This window comes from Colius striatus, chromosome 20 (assembly GCF_028858725.1).
Source record: "Colius striatus isolate bColStr4 chromosome 20, bColStr4.1.hap1, whole genome shotgun sequence".
Classification (NCBI taxonomy): Eukaryota; Metazoa; Chordata; class Aves; order Coliiformes; family Coliidae; genus Colius; species Colius striatus.
This window is the reverse complement of record NC_084778.1, coordinates 6,099,530-6,117,175: the sequence shown is the minus strand read 5'-3', so window position 1 is coordinate 6,117,175 and position 17,646 is coordinate 6,099,530. Positions and strand designations below refer to the sequence as shown.

The following is a 17,646-nucleotide window of genomic DNA, read 5'->3' as shown; positions in this document are numbered from 1 at the left end:
ACCTAATTCCCATATTTCAGGAACAAGAGTGAGAAAAACTCAGACACATTTTGAAGCTTATACTTCTGCATGAGTACATGCAATAATTTTGAAGAACAGAAGTGCCTACAAACACCATCCTTGAAAGCATAAACTCATCCGCGATAAGGCCGGAAGGAAGGCCCACAGCAGGAACACTAAACTTTCTCACTCTCCAGCAATGACCTAGTATGATTAACAGGCCAGTAAATCTAGCTGAGTGGGTTATTACACTATTTTCATTTTAAAAGAAAAATCAATACATGGCATTTTCTTGAACAGGAAAATGGGATCATGCCAGATTGATACTCCTCTTCCTGCAAGCCTTCATAAAGTATTTCTGGATTTCTTGGATGGTGTGCAATTAACTTTTAAGGTATGACTCATCACACCATATTAATGGGCAATTACAAATAGGAAATACTGAAGTGGGTCAGCTCCAGAAACTGGACTGTAGTATACCTATGATTTAAGATTCCAGCCAAGAGTGAAGGATGTAATCATTGTCTACACAGTCAACATGATACCACCATCAGATTAAATTAGTCTGTCTCAGCCCATGCCCATAACCAAAGTTAACTTCAACATAGTACAAAAACATTTAATGTTTTAAAGTAATATGATATCAACATATAAAGGTTCTAGTCGATCATTTCTTCAGTGGAATGCATAGATGACTAGATTTTGCTGATCTATGGTCATCTGATAACATACGAAGTAATCAAAGCACAAAAATCTGACAATTCATCAGGACTATTAGTGTCAAAGAAGTATCTGTGAACATTTAAAAGTAACAATAGCCTGTTTTAGAGGAGGACTGCAGTAGGTTGCAGGAAGATTACATCTCTCAAACAATCTAAGGCATAAATAAATGTTGTAGCCCCTGACAGGCACAGGGAGACAAAAGCAATACTATAAAACTGTGATTTTTAAGCAAGCACTGCTGACAGACATTTTTAAATCCAGGATGCCAATTTTCTTTCCCCTCTCAGATCTGTGTTCTAGATTTCTTCCCCAATTGTGATAATGTCCACTCTAATGAATAACATAACACCAGCAATATTAGTGTTTAATTTAACCTGCTAACATGATTACCCTTGGGAAATTATATCCTTCAAACTAGCACAGTAAGTAAAGCAGTATGGAGAGTCCCTACATGTATATATAAAGCTGCTACTCACACCAATGCAAATTACGCGCAACGTTACAACGTAAGGAACTGTGAGCTTTTACCCAATCTAAGCAAAGTCTATTCATTCCCATACATGCACAAGCATGTACATGTCAGAGTGAAACTGACTACTCAAAGTAATTCTCATGGTTTTTGTAAATGCAATAGAATAAAATCTGTATGAAATACCTCAGAGAAACATTTCTTGAGTGACTCTGGCACTTTCCCATCAACTACATGCAGCATCTTCTCCATCTCTTCACGGACAACATAACTCCCAGATTCATTTGAAAAGAGACTGAAAATGTCTGAGGAAGAAGACAGATAAATGTTTAAATCTCTGTGGTGGTTACATTTTTCAAATATTAAATTTACAACTGGCTGATAATGTCAAAAGCTGTGTGAGAACTAAAAACACAGATTGATTTCATTTCAATATAGCTCAACAAGGTTTAGGTCAAGAAGTATCTCCTTTTCGTTTATCATTGTCCACTAACCAAAAGGAAAATAAATAATATCACAGAAGACAAAACAACAGAAGTCAGTAGGCAGATATGTTCACTTGTTTTGAAAAATATCAATGCTGTCCTCCTTCCTCTGCCCACACACAGTGATCAACAGTCTTTCTGTAGGATTCTAAAATTTACATTCAAGATGACTTATCAAATATTTCATTTTGGCAACTAGTGAAATTGAATTTCAAAATATACAGCCAAAAATACCTAAAAATTACTCTATTGATAAATGTATGCCCTGGTTACATACAAAAATAAGGACTTAGCATTCCAAAATTTATGTTTGCTTTACATAAGTTCTATTTTGCTATCCACTACCTTGTTGTTACTGCTGTAAGTTACATTACTTACATTTTGTTTTCTCTTCCTCTCTGCCTCTTGTAAGTAGAACTAACCCAACTATCAAGTTATTGAAGTGCAGCCCTTTAGAAATTCCTCCAAATGAACAGTAGATAACCTAGAATAATAAACAGAAGTCAACAGGTAAAACAGTGATGTGAAAATTAAAAACAACAACATACTGAGGCTCTGTCTTACGTATTTTTTAGGCTAGTCACCTCACATTCAGTTAAACACAGCTCTAATATTGTTCCATTTTCATAGCTCTTCTAGTACCTATAAAATAGCCTTTCCAGGGTCTCTTAGTTACTGAAATGCAAATACTTTTACTCAAAGATCCAGAGTGACTACCAGCAGCAATGCAACTAACAGAAGGGCTCAAAAATTCACCTCTCACGAGAGGTCTGTACATTGCAGCTTAACTTACTCAACAGCACCTTAACAGCGACTCAACACTGCTACTTAAACTATGATGGAAGTAAGTCATTTTAGGACAAACAGCAATTACTTTTAGTAAATGAGAATTACCAATCCATTTATTACAATATATTACTTCTCCTTACCTCTAACACTACAGAGCACAAATTAAGATACGTATGCTGCACTGCTCTTCAAAAGTGGACTCCTCCTGTACTCCCAAATCTATTCCTACCAGCACCACTAGTTTGTCACTATCACAAGACACAAATCTGTATTAGGCATTAGCATTTAAAGCAGTCACAACTTACAAATTATACTTCTATAGAAGAATTATTTCAGTGTCTATGCCTTATAATTTGATTTTCTTATAGGTATCACACTGAGCATCTAACCATAAAGAGAAAGTACTGAGTCTTGCTGATGGGGAACTATTACTCTGAAAGACCAAAACAAAGTGATTTGTCACTGATCATGGTTTGGATAGCAGACTTATTTGCTGAACTTTAAAAATGACTTTTTCAAAAGGAAAGATGAAGCAGCAGTGGTCAACTTAATGAAAGCGTTGTACATATTTTAAGTAGTATTTTCTTTGCTTTCATCTGAATTACACTCCAAACAAATAATATTAAAACCAGGACCTGTACACATACTTAGGTACTGCATTTTCATTTTTCTCCAATAAAGCCTTGAGTATATTTTTTATACAAAAACTCAGGCAAAAAGCAATAGCAGACTTCAGAGGTCAGCAGAGCTTCAGCATTAATTGTGGACAGATCCACTACTCTGTGTATGACCCACCAAGCAGAGTGAATCATTAGTAAACCATGGGATGACACCCACAGATCTTAACTGCAACACCTATATCCCTTCCTCCTGCCTTTTGTTTGGTTTTAAATGTAAAAAACTACAACCAGACACAATTCTAAAAAGCTAAAGCCACATTTTAAACTTTTTTTGACTTTTTAAACTGTTTGGTGCTTTTTAAAAAAAAATCATCTGAAAATTCCCAAAGAATGTTATCTGCCTGCTAACTTACACATCTGCAGAGGCTGGCACATGTCTTCCTTGAGTCTTTCAAGGATAATGGTGGGGCTCAAAAATGAGCTTCAGAAATGTCAAATGATAAAGCTCAGCCCGATCTGTGTTTCCTCAAGTACCTCAGCCCAAATAAGTTGGGATTCCACAAAAAGTTCACAATGTTAAGTGGAAGAAGAAGAAAATTATTAGAACCAAAAGCCCTATTTCTGTCCCCTCTTCCCCCTCCAGTAACAGCCATCACAGTACTGCTGCCAGCACCCTCAAGCAAAATTAAAGGGTAGAAGAGAGGTGAATATCAGAGCCATGTTGATGACTCACTGCTCTTGCTATCTCAGGTGTGGTTTCCATCTCATGTAAAAGTTAAGTCAGGACTGGGAGTGACCAAACAAACGAGTTACAGGCCTGACAAGGGCAATGGATAGATCCAGCTAAGCTACACAGTGCTGCAGTGGCAAAAAGAAGAAAAGGAAATATCAAAGACATATCAGTTACATTAGATTTACTACTGCAACTGCCCTTCATGCTTTGTGTATAAAAAGGTGTGGAAAATCAACCACTGTTGTCTTTCCAGCAGCAGGAAGCAGACTCGTGGAATTCCCTTGCAGAATGTGTTCTAGACGACCTCTGAAGCAGCAGACAAGGCAGTAAAAATGTTAAAATTTTGTTCACCTATCACAGTTATTACCCAACATAACGCTGAAACAGACAGAACCCCTGAAGACATTCCCTCAATATAGTTCTATGTACTACCTTCAGTAAATCCTCTCCTTGTCCACCCATCAAGCTATCACTTTTCATTGCTATCCACTTAAGACTATTAAATATGTCTGAAGGCAAGAGCATGTAAATGAGGCTGATAATAGAGAAGGATCTAATTCTACAGAAAACATTATGTAGAATCTGCAGCTTCATTCCACTTTAAGGCATAATGCTGCCCAACGACAGTTACTTACCATAGGGTGCCCAGATCATCCTTTTCTGTTAGTAAAGTTTAATCCATTTACAAATGCTTGAAGGGCTGAATTATTAAAGTTAAATTTGTACTCTATTTGAACACAATGATTGCATATGCTTTATGGACAATGGTATGGCAGAGATTAGAGTTCTACACTAATCATTCTGATTTCACAAGATGTCTTCAAGGGTATACTGCCTATGTAAGCAATTTACCTTTATATTACATTGGAATTATCTTTTTTAAAATATGTAGTTAGCACTGCTGAACAACATAGTTTAATATAATGTAACTACTTTGTATCACAGGAAACATTGAAGAGCACAAAAAAAGAAGCGAATCCTTACATTTGGGATTAACAGGACTTCCAATACAAAAAAAAATATGAATAAACAAATGAGAAATTGCTAGTTTTCTTTCACAGATTATAACAAAATATGACCTTTCCTTTACACTTAATTCGCTATCACCCAATCTTAATGTTTCATTTAGACTTTTCAAGAACAGCTCTCACAAATTACCTCAAATAAAGCCATCTCCTCTCATTATCCACCTGAAAATGTATTTCTAATTCATACCCATTCTTGAGTTTTTTCCACTCACTTCTGCTGAACTTCACACATCTCACTTATGATATCAGTTGAATTGTAGAATATATTACATTTATATACTTTATTTCAGTGTAATACGCTGTCCATGATACAAACACAGAAAAGGAATTCTATGGATTAAGTCCAATGTATTAGTATTCTAATGTCTGTAATTACAACCATGGGCAGTTGGCATTGAGTTTGTCTGCTTAATCATTCCCTGGGAAGAGTTTCTAAACAATGAATAATTATATAACAATATATAACTGAGATTAGTTTGTATTTCTAAGGAAAGAAAAGAAAGTAAAAGCCAATGGAATCTCAGATAAACCAAAAGCAAGTACAACTCCAGAGTAAATAAAATCCACTCTTATAACGGTTACATATAGTGTAAAACTTCCCAACTTTTTACTTCCCCAAATCTACATTTGGATATTCAGGCTTACTTTAAAGTCATTTACCACCTATTAGTTGGGCTGGAATCAGTCACTCAGTCAAGTACACATCTCTGACAACCCATGATCCAAGTCTGCAAAACTCATCTTCAGATAGAGAACATACATCGTGACATTGTATGAAAAGTGGAAAGAAATTAAATTAGCTCATGCATTTGTATAGACACATTTGTATGTGCACATCTCTAGATGTACATTATCGACCACATATGCTTCCCCAAAATCAGCACATTCAGACATTACCTCAGCCACTTTTGGAGGGACTCCATCACCAAGAACTTCTCTGATGAAGCACTGTTGAGTCATATAACATGAGAGTCCACAAGTTCTCTTGAAAGCATCTTTCAGTCGCTTTAGCTCTATGTCTGTAACTGTTGAGTGAGAACAGAGGAGGAAAAAAAGATTTGGTTAGTAATGATGTCTCAGAAATGTAACAGGTTAAGCACTCTCAAAATCCTACACACTTTACAATAAAGAGATGGAATAAAAATGCATGACTTCACCGTAAGAGTGGGAAAGTCTAACTACTAGGAAATGAGATCTAATAATCTAATCTTCCCTCAAAAAACAGAGCAGACTTAAAGTTAACATCAGTGATTACAATGGTTCAGTGCCTAAGTTTTCTGTGACTACAATAGCATACTAGAATTTCTAAATTAAGGACCCTTATTATCACACAAAAGGAAATGAGCAACTTTACATTGTGTGTAAGCCAGTGAAACGATCTGTAACCAACAGTGGGGAATATTACTAAGAGCAGCTCCACCAGCATGCTTCAAACAGTTTAATCGAGCAACCGGTCTACTTTTCTGAATTAAAAGAATCACCACTTACGTGCCCAGAAGACAGTACAGCAAAGCAAGAATGTAACAGGAATACTACAGTTAAACTTTGGACTAAATGTAATTCCTCACTTAAGATCTTTTTGCACAGTCAAAATCTGCCTGCCAGCTAAAATCTGTTTAAACTTGTTCACAATCTGTAAATGCGTAAAGTTTGATGAAATCCCATTTATATTTGCACATGAGCTTCCTGAAAAGCGGTCCCTGCTTTCAAGTTTTACCAGCATGAAGCAACTTTCTAACAAAGAGTTTAAGAAGTGAAGTATCTCACTGAACAAAACAAGTCCTTTGTCAAAAATCAAGTTGCAAAGAATAACACACCATGATCTGGATCACACATAAGTTACCAGGTAGTGCAGAAAGAGCTATTTACCATCTCAAAGCCAAAAGAAATGACGCTATAGATGAGAGTCGCTTCCTTGTACTTAAAGTAAGACATTTTCATTACCCTGATATAACATGCCAGACAGAAACAACACTGACATGGTTAAAAGCTTGTCAAGCTTATTTTGTTAGCCAAAATAAAACAGAACACTTGAGAGCTTGATCCAGCACTCTCTTTAAAACTTCTACATTTCCATTCATTTATTCATCAAAAGCAAAATCACTACCTAGAAGTAAATCACACTGAAATATTCTTCCCTAATTATAATCTTAGTCAACACTGAAACAGACTAGTAACTTCATTTAACAATTCTGTGTAAAAACAGACACTGGCTAATATTTCTTTTCAAACTTTATTACAGATTCCAGAAAAAAACCCCATATCCATGGATCTAAGAAATAAACAAAAAGTGTGACCCACGGAGCACAGGTGCTGTCAATTAACATTGATTTGACAAAAGAGAAACTCAAGTTACCATAACACATACCTTGTTTTAATAAACAAGCATACTTAAATTATACATCAGAAAAATGTTGGTAGTGTTACCTGCCTCATATGGTGTTTAAATTTTACTATTTCATATTAACATCTGTTCACTGAGCAATTTTCTTTCTTTGTGTGTTTACATGTCATGTTTTAATGAATATTAGACCACTTTCAGTCACATCAGGTCAAGTTTTCTTCCAAGATTTCCCCTAGCTAACTGGAAACAGACTCTCAGATACGGTATTTACAACCTAGGGAGACAATCTCCACACTCCTCGGCTCTTCTGAATCACAGAAACAGGAAATAAAAAAAGACTTAGCAAAGAAACCCACCCTCATGCCACAGCCTTTCATCCAAACAGGTGCAAAAAATTAAGAGAAGTGCTTGACATCAGAGGGATGCTTCACCCCGTCCCCTCCACACCTCTTATACACAATGCAACGACAGCAAGTTTTCAGCCAACAGGGACAACTCCTCACCACCATTTAATGAGCAAGAGCTTGGTATTGCTGAGGAGACATCAAGAGGGGAAGCTATTTTGTTATTTTGGCAGGATAAAGCAAACAACCTACCTAGATCCTTGACAAAATCTAGTAACGATTCTTTGATGAAGATATTTTAACCTATTCTTTTGACATTCATGTGCATACACATGCTTTAGAGAAAAACAGACTCTGCATTCTGCTTTTTTCTACCTCTCCATCGTTTTTTTTTAACTCCTCACCAGTTAATCCAGTCTGGTTTGTGGTCATTTGGCAAAAAAACCCTTCATTTACAAAGCATTAACTAATCAGATGCTTACAGCTTTACATGTACTATAATGGACTTTCAAGTAACATAATTATTGATTACTACAAAAATAAGGTTGAAACATACACAACACATAGAGTCTCTTAATATAGTGTTGTGTCATTATCAGCATTTTCAGGTGTGATTTTCTGGCTACGTGGTTATAACTACTGATTTTGTGTCCCTTGATCCAATTCCTTACAGACATGGTAGCATGATGGGGAGAAGCAAAGGTAGCTTTGTAGGAACTCAGATGCACAGCAGCACAGTCCTGCTGCATGGGCAATTCCAGCAACACAAGTCCAGTTACCTTCCAGCCCCTGTCACTGCTGAGCCCACTTACTGCAAAAGCCCTTCTCAACAGGAACACAAGTATAATCTTGCTGAGTTAAGATTTGTGTGCTACTTTCTTGCTAGCATTAATTAAAGAAATACAATAGCCCATAGCCACGCAAAATTTCCAATTACCGTTTTAATAGAAAATTTTATTAATCCAATAAATGTGAACTGACTATATGTAATAGGCTAGAACAGAAAGTTATTTTAGTAAGTCAAGTACTTTCATAGTCATAAAATTTACTGCATATTCCTTTATGAGATTTACCTGTATCAACAGAAATTAAAGCAATTTTTAATCTGACAATCTTAACTGTAGACCATATTATTAGTGCAGAGATATGTTATGTATCACTTTACATCTCTAAGTGCATGAAACATGTTAAAGGCCTCTAGGACCCATCAAAACATAACAGTCTCTCTAGTGACAGAACTGTATAAACAGTATTTCTTGTGCTTAACTCTGATGTAGCAAAGAACAGAGAATTAATTTAACATCAATAGAGTTGCTGGTTTGCAGTTTTGCAGGACAGAAGAGGCCACTCAACAAACAGATCTCAGTGTATCACAAGTAAGGATGACAAGTAGAGTGATGAAAATTAGGCCAAGCATATCTGGGAATACGCAGGACAACTAAGAACATCCATTGCAAGCAGCAGTCCTGTGACTGCCAAGTGTGCACTTCAGTAAGGGCTCAGGAAAGGGAAAATGCCATACATACAGGTCTGCCATGAAACACGGAAGTGACCTGGGTCCTACTGAAGGTGGGGAAGAAAACTAGTCAACCATTACTATACTAAGACCTTCAAAAAGAACTGACAGTATATGATTTAATAGTACATAAGTTGATAATGCTAGCCTGTGTTGCATTTCAAAAGCAAGTTACTAGTGCCAGAGACCACTTAATATTTTTGTTTGAACACAGAAACTACAAAACAGGTCATGGAATTACAGGAAAGGTAATTACTTCCATTTCTTCCCCAGGACACATTAAAAATGACTGATGCAGGCCATTTAAAATCATCTGCAAAGCTTTGTAAAAATAAGTTCATTATACATTTAGATCCAGGCACATCAAAGTACTACTGAAATAAGTACAATATAAATCAAAGATACTATCAATGTTTACTATAAGTCTGGAAGGCAAATAAAATATTTGACTACAAAATCCCAGCACCAAAGTACCAATTATTCAACATAGAGACAGAACATGATGGCATGCTGAGTAGAAATAAAACTAAGTCTTAAATTATGAAAGTAACATTTCCAGAAGCAATATATCTATTACTACAGTAATATCAAAACTTAGAATACTCTCGTACCCACAAGCTACCTTTTTTCTCCTAGTTCCACAAGTCTTACACAGCAAGCATCACAGACCATGGAGATATTTTTAATCCCACCTTTAGTCATCAGTGTAGTTAGCAACCCTGTTTCCTACACTGACTTAAGTTCCTTCATCAAGTGTATTCATTTTTTCCAAAGGCACAGTCTTACCAAACACCTTCAGGAAACAGTTGTCTACAAACACCTAAGAAAAGACCATTCACAGGCTGTTTTTCCTTAGACACACAGACAGACACTATCCTATCAGATACACTGCTGCTGCATTAATAACCTGGCAATGAAAAACAGAAAGGAAAGACTTTACAAAAGAAGTTCACCATAGTCAACAGAGCAAAAACCAACTCCACATCGCTCCTAGCAATAACAGGTGGCATAACCTCAATAATATTGCAGAGAACATAACACAGTTAGAACTGTAAATCTCATTCCTCGCAGCTCAGGCCTGTACAAGTTAATTTTTTATTGTAAAATTCTAATTCAAAATAATAAAAATGAGCCTCAGCAGTTAGATCCTGTATTCCAATTCTTCAAAATGTGTACACCTAGGTCCAAAACCCATCATTGAAACAAATGGTCTTTTCCACAAAAGGAAAAGTCACATACTATGTCGTTTTATCTTGGTAACTTTACTAACACAAATCTCTTCGATGCTATCTTAGCTGGATGGTTTCCAGTAAGTTAAAAGCAGTTTAACAGAAGATTAGTGCTGCATCCAACTCTCCAGAGAATATTCGAGCTCCAGTTTGTTTAATAACGTTTAAATGAAGCCATGTAACCTTAGCTAAAAATGTCACCACAACTTACAGTAACTGTAACAAACCTTCAGTTCATCCAACTGCCAAGGATATTTTTAGTTTAATAGTGTTACTTACACTTATATGCTATTTATATGAATTTACAACTCTACTATTTTTTTAAACTCATGTCTGTCCAGGTAGTGATTTGTATACTGCCTGCCAAAAGAGTCCTGTGATGGAAACCTTAGTTTGTCATCTATTTAAAACTGACATAAATTTCAGAAGGGATCCTCGCCAGCTGGTCCAGTGATATAAACTGGAGCTGCAGAGAACCTGTCTCAAAAAATATGCCTCATTTATGCAGAAGGCTAATATTAGATATCCCACATTTCTGGACGTGACAGCCAATGTTTCATTTGAAAAAAAGAAGGTGGGGAACACAGATGAAGTTACTGGCCTCCTCCTCCATAAAACCAAGAGAAGTGTGTAAAAACGAGGTTAATCAACTGAAGCATTTACTGTCTAGTACTCAAGTTCTGTAATATTTACATGTGCCCAGTCAATTCCTCTCAAATTTAAAGTCCATTTTGTCCAAATAGGGTATATAAAACCGTAATTTCTGTATCACAGTTTCTTGTCCAGCAGCAGATACTATTCTTTTTGTCTACTCTTTCTGTAACATTAAATAACACCTTTAGATGTACCTCAAGTTGTGGAGGAAATCAACCCTTACAGTGGAGCTTTGGCAAGTTTTGCAGACATATTATTCATTTCAGAAACTTCTTTTCTTTCCATATCCTGTAGCATTAATCCTACCTTCACCTTCTTGTTTTTATCTTGGAAAGATTTAAAATGCATTGTGAGTAATGTGTGGTTCAACGTACAGCACAACCTCTGTCACTTCAAGACAAAGCTCATACTGAAAAGCACAGGACGACTTTATGCCACAAACACCTGTGCAAAACTCAGCAAGCTGGGAAGCAAATGCTGTCTCAGCAAAATTTCCTTCAATGTTACAAGGCCTCTAATGAAATTTAGTAAGAGTCATCATAAAAATATGACTAGATCACTAAACACACAAAATATTGATACTTTTGCTTGTTCACATCCTGTTTTGGAAAAAGCAACAGATGAGAATGGTTACATCAAAGCCAACTGCTCACTGATCGAAGTACCTACACTGCATACTCCATCACACTTCCTTAGAGACTAATGAATCTAAGCCAAGCAAGGTTTACAAATTACCTCAGCAGTATGCTTCATTCAACTACTGTAAAAAAGTAGTTAAAATCTTCCTTAATTTTTAATGTTTTTTTTCAATGATGCAACAGTAGAAACACTATTGAGGTCAGGAATATAAGGAGTACCACACACTACATCTGTGCTCTGCACCAGTAACTAACTTGCAGCTAAAGCAAGAACCGACAGAGTAACTTATCTGCTCATCTTTCAGCATATGGCTGCTCTCCAATGCCCTTGCAAAGAAGTTTAAAGATTTACAGATGAACTGAAGAGAAGCAACACCAAAACTTACAAGAAGGCACTGCTTAAGATGCAACTGTTCACATGTGAATGTTAAGCATTACAAGAAACAAATATTAATTTTGATGGAAGCTTGTCTTAAAGGTTAAAAGAAGTGGTTACTCAGGCTTAATGGATTTATTACAGCTTATATAACATACTTACTATATACCTTGTCTGTGACATGCAACAAAAGTGAGCACAAATGCATTTTAAATATTTAAGAATTTACTGGGAAACTGAGACCAGACAAAAAACATACCTTCTTTTACTATGATTCTTTATCCATCCTTCAAATTCCAAGCACAATTATATAAAACACTGTGGTGATACACACAGTTTTCTGTTACCGTAAAGGGTAAGAATAAAAGGCATGCCATGCGAACTTTTTAAATACTGCCTGAGACATTCAGGAAAGAGATACTTAATCTCTCCATGTCTTAATTATCTCAACACTAAAATTAACATAGATAGTAGTCTACATCAGACAGATGTTTGATAATGATCTAAGATACTCTGTACTACAAGCTACTACTAAGGAGCAGCCTTAATCAGTGAAAAGGACAGAATCCTGATGGTTCAACTGAGGATAGGTGGAGTGAATTTGCCATGGCTACTTTATACTGACAGATAATTAAATCTATAGCAAACTGGACACAGAAACAACGTGCATATCTGATTTTTTTCCCTTCATCTTTTTGACGTACTAACAAAAAAAAAAAAAATCGGTGATTTAGTAACCTCTGTTTACACCACAATCACAAAAATTACACACGAGTTTCTCTTCCATTAGTTTGAGTAGCAGTAACAGCACCAAAAAGCTGATAAAATCTCAAAAGCCTGAAAGATTTAATTTGGCTACAGACAAAGAATTTTTTTTACTCTAGTTTACAGGTGACTCAAAAAAATAAAAAGACAAATCAAGGCAGAAGACATCAACGTATCAACACTGCTGAAAATCAACACGGGAAACAAATTACTGCATAAGCAGGAAGGAAAAAAACAAGAGAGGATAAAAAGTTCAGTTAAGGTGAAGGGTCAAGAAACTCTGAGCTCATCTATCTGACTTATAATGTATTCAAGTGGGGCTGGTACTTTTCATAGAACTGTAAGCACTGGAATGCCCACAATATTCTACAAACACACACATAAAACCTGACTTTCCAATGTCACTACTGAATGAAAAACAGTTTGCTATGTCAGTGCCTTAAAAACCCCTAAACCATCAGCCCTGCTATCTCAAGTATACAAAGCAAGCAATAATTTGCAACCATCAGCACAACATTGCATTTATTCTTTACTAAAAATAACCAAACCTGAATTTTAATAAAACAGACAACTTGATCATCCTTCAGAAAGCATGCAAAATTCACCAACCTCAAGCTCTTCCTAACTTCCAACTCAGGTTTTAATAATTCTAATATTTTGATTTTTAAGTGACAATTTTACAGGTTCCATATCAAACTCACAGGGCATATAATTCTCTAACCAGACAATTATCTTCCCTGTAATCACTTGCTCAATATTTCCCTCAGGAATCTTCATCCTAGTTATACATGGAAATTTTATTACTTTTTTCATTAGTCTTTATTGTGACTTAATGGCTGCGGTTATGAAGTTGTCAAGAACTAAAGCAATTACTAAAAAGCTTCAAAAAGGTAAAATGTGCAAGTGAATATAAAGCATTTTTAGGAACAACCCCAAATAGGAGGAACAAACTGCAAAATACAGCTGAGATAAACGAACCAGCTACGACTAAAAAAAGACAACCTCCTCGCCCATCTCTACCAAAAAGGAATCCACTTGAGAATATTTTGGAAGAAGTCACAGACAAAAAAACCCAATCCTGCCACTCCTTAATCCACTCTTAAGGAATCTTTCATAACCAAAGTATTAAAAATAGCACCATTCAAATTACACAGTGCATCTCACTAAACACTTAACAGTCTTAACACAACATTTACCAAGAACAGGAATTTAGGGACGACAGCAACACAGTTTTGGTTTGTTTTTTTTAAAAAAGACAATAAAATTCTTCAGTCAATTTGTATTTTTTGGTAGCAGTGGCTCATCCTGGGGATGCAGTTTTTCTTAGTTCTATTAGCCTAACCATCATGCATATCAAAGGTTGAACATCTTGTGTGCGGAGAGCGGAAGAAGATTTAGTTATTACAATAGGATTTGCCAATTTTCTGCAACATGAACACTTAGCATTTATGTGACTCTTTTAATCTTCAAAGAGCTTACTTTTCACAGTTACCATCCTCAAAAAGAATGCCATTAAGTATTACTAGCCTGTTTTATCCATCTGTAAAGTATCTCCATCAGGGCACACACTGTCACATTTCTATTTGGATTATGTTTGCTTCAAGCAAAGCTAATCAGTACAGGTTCTGTGACAACCCTTCCCAAAAGACCAGTGTGGATAGAATTGCTACATAATAGCCCCAACAGTGAAATAATCCTTCCCTCATCTGAGTACTTAAATCTTATTGCCTATATTTTATATCCTCAGGAATTAAAGGAGCCTTGTTTTATATGCTTACCAGTCCTACCCTGTAAGCCACAGAAGGAACCTGAGAGAACCTGAAAATTCAGAAACTTCTGCAGATCACTAAAGTAATTTTCACCATAGGGATGATGGTAAATTTCTCCCAGTAGTTTTACTGCCATTGGCCCATTTAGATTGATGTGATGACTCAAATTTCAGAATTTCATAAACACGTTGTCCGAATTTCATATAAACACGTTGTCCAATGTTGCACAGAACAGAGAAGGTTTTAGACTGACTTATTATCAAAGAGCTACAACGCCTTGAACAGCATCAGCAGTTGGAATTGCTCCCTCAGTCCCTGAAGAGACTCACAAGATATCCCCAAGGACATTACAGTCACTATTAGAAGTGGTACATTTACATAATAAATTATGAATGTTTTCTATTAAGAGATATTTATCAAATATTTTATATTCTGCTTTTTAACCTCTCTTCTGGTAATGCTCTGGCTTCTACAGATACTTAGCCAGGCTTCTATATCAGAATTAGTGTATATTATGGTTCCTTCCTCCTTTAACATATCTAGTGCAATCTACTCATTATTTAAAGGCAAAGATTAGGTCACACAAGACACGTGCACGAGTATTCTTTAAAAGCAAAGCGATTTTGAATTGCAGATGATGCAGAGAAGTGGAGAATTGGTTAGTGGCAAAAAGATTGATTATAATTCTTTAGGAAAAGAAAAATTATGGTTTTAGCTGCAAGACTGGATAACAGCAACCAAAAAAAAAAATCTTACATTGCTTTTCCGCTGATAACAACTTTGGTCAACATCCTCACAGAATGCAGAGCAAGCTACACTGACTACACTAACTGCTGCTGCTGCTATTTCTTAAAGCAGTGCTGCTTCAGCTACACAAAGTGCAAATCCACTTTTCTCATTTTTAAACTAAAACCCAGGATTTAACTGGAAAACAAGGTAAAACCCTTTCTTACAAGACTAGGAAATTTCCAGTGCAGAATAAGATTTTATTTCTGTAAAACTAACAACTAGTAACATGGATTGAAAGGAAGTGCTTCTTCAGCCCCAAAATAGACTCATGATGCCACGTTCAAGTTCATTTTTAGAACAAATTCAGTCTGCAAAACTGAAGTTCTCATAATTACTCTCCCAATACTTTCAGTTCTTTTTCTCTATATCCACAGAGTTATTAAATCTGTCAGTTCCTGTGATTCTTAGGTTTCTGAGTTTCTTCCACATTTTTTTCATTCAAGGTTTCAGAACTTTTAAAAGAACAAGTTTTGTCAACTAATGCAGTAAAATTGATCATTTATAACAACTGTAAAAAAAATCCAACCACATCAGTCTTGTGATCGCTGGTAGAATTCCACTGAGACAGCAGCATCTACCTATTAAAGCATTTCAGTTCACTGCCAAAGCAGTCCTCTACAGGGCAAAAACTGGGTATTTTCATTATCACTACAAATTAAGATAAGGAATATCAATCCAAAACACAAAAGAAATGTAAGTATACATTTTATATTAAATATGTACCATGAAACTAAATTATCAGTGGATGGCAACCGAAAGATCCACTAACAAGATAGGCACAATGTGAATAAAACCCACAATTCATAAAGGAAAATTCAAGAGTGCTTGTAATAGGTTTTATTTTTAAAGGATAAAAAATACCTTTTTATATGGAATGTAATTATTTCTCACTTTGGCCTGGTGACATTGCCTCTTACAACGTTTAGGTCCAATTCAGCCTCTAAACTAAGCGAAACAGCTTCAAAGGATTTGGACACTAAAAAAAACCAATCATCAAAATAAATGTTATACAAGACACTGAAAAGTATAGCTTTGGTTTCCCTTTGTAGTTGATAGTTAGAAGGTTGTATGGCATGCTGATGACTGATGGGGTTGTCTTGCTCCAGAGCAGTTCTACGCTAAACTACCTTTTTCTGTGGCTCATGACAAGCACCTGCAGAGAATATGACCAGAACAGAAGCCAAATACCTTTTTTAAGGTAGAGAATGTCTGACTGCTTCAAACCATTCAAAAAGTTAAAATTGAATTGCATGGCAATGCATAAAGCCAAATGGTATTTCTGCTTCTCCTGCATCCAGTTTGTCCGGCATTAGTCATTATGAGTAAAGGTCTGTCCTGTTAAGTTTCAGTAGCATCCTTGTCCCAGAGAATCTCTACGTTCTGCAGTGCCCTCCACCTTACCACATTAGTGAACATGTCACTCTCTGCAGCTTACAAATATCATTCCAGAAGAGATGGCTATTTTGTCCCAAATACACCACATGGTAAACAGAATGAGTCATGTGTCTCATCAGCACATTGCCATGGGACAGGAGAGGCTTGTGAGAGTGTTGTGATAGGCTAAAAGGAGAAGGCAGGGGAGGATTTAACCACCAGAGAGATCAGCATGTCCCTTGATGTGCCAAGTCACCCTACTTGTGACACCTAACGACTGTAATGGAGGGAATGATTCAGGTGAGTAGTTCAGTGCTTTCACAATTTTTACATTAAATAATGTGCACAATGGGAAATAAACGTTGGTGATTACAAACTGCCTTGATATCACTTGTCTAAATCATATGTCTTGATATCATATGTCTTGATATCATATGTCTAAATTCTCTCAGGCATAGCCCATTTTGCCTCAAAACCAAACAAAAGTGTTGGGGCAAATTTTACCATGTTTTAAAAAGAAGATAATTTTGTTAAACAATTAGGTTTATTAACCAAGGAACAAAGATTGCCGTGGTGGCATTACCCTAAAACAACGAAGAACTTTCTTTTAAATTGTCGTGGTAATGGATGACTTAATGATCTACACAGAAAAATGCTATGACTGATAACAACTTGCATTAGATTTTAAATAGATTTGGTGAATCACTACAAAGATTACATGCAGACATTTTGTTTCAAACCAAGACCTCATAAAGAATCAGAAATCCACGAGTGCTTTTGCACCAGTTTAATAAAACTGCAGTTAGAAGTGATAAAACTCTTTAAAGACTTATCCCCACCTATAAAGACTACATCAGCCCTGCTCAACGGTAAACGTTACCTCATAAAAAACCCACTTCTCAGAGGTGTCAAATTAATATGTAAAAAAAAGAGCTAAGTATTATTACATAGCTAAGCTGAAAACACTTAAGCTATACACACACAGTCATCACTAACAAAAG

General features: G+C 36.0%; 1 protein-coding gene across 11 annotated transcripts in view; it reads right to left on the bottom strand.

Moving 5' to 3' along the window:
• Nucleotides 1-17,646, bottom strand: part of USP32 (ubiquitin specific peptidase 32) — a 68,776-nt gene that overhangs the window by 42,891 nt on the left and 8,239 nt on the right. For 10 of the 11 annotated variants that reach the window (XR_009820139.1, XR_009820134.1, XR_009820137.1 and 7 more), the window contains exons 2-4: nt 5,745-5,872; nt 2,056-2,161; nt 1,379-1,497 (exon numbers count right to left, since the gene is read on the bottom strand). Coding sequence is in view for 5 of the 11 variants with exons in the window: in XM_062012607.1 (XP_061868591.1) it covers nt 1,379-1,497; nt 2,056-2,161; nt 5,745-5,872 (353 nt within the window). In the remaining 6 variants the exon portion in view is untranslated. Of the gene's footprint in view, nt 1-1,378; nt 1,498-2,055; nt 2,162-5,492; nt 5,589-5,744; nt 5,873-17,646 lie in introns of those variants that run through there. The other variant, XM_062012606.1, reaches the window with a different exon arrangement.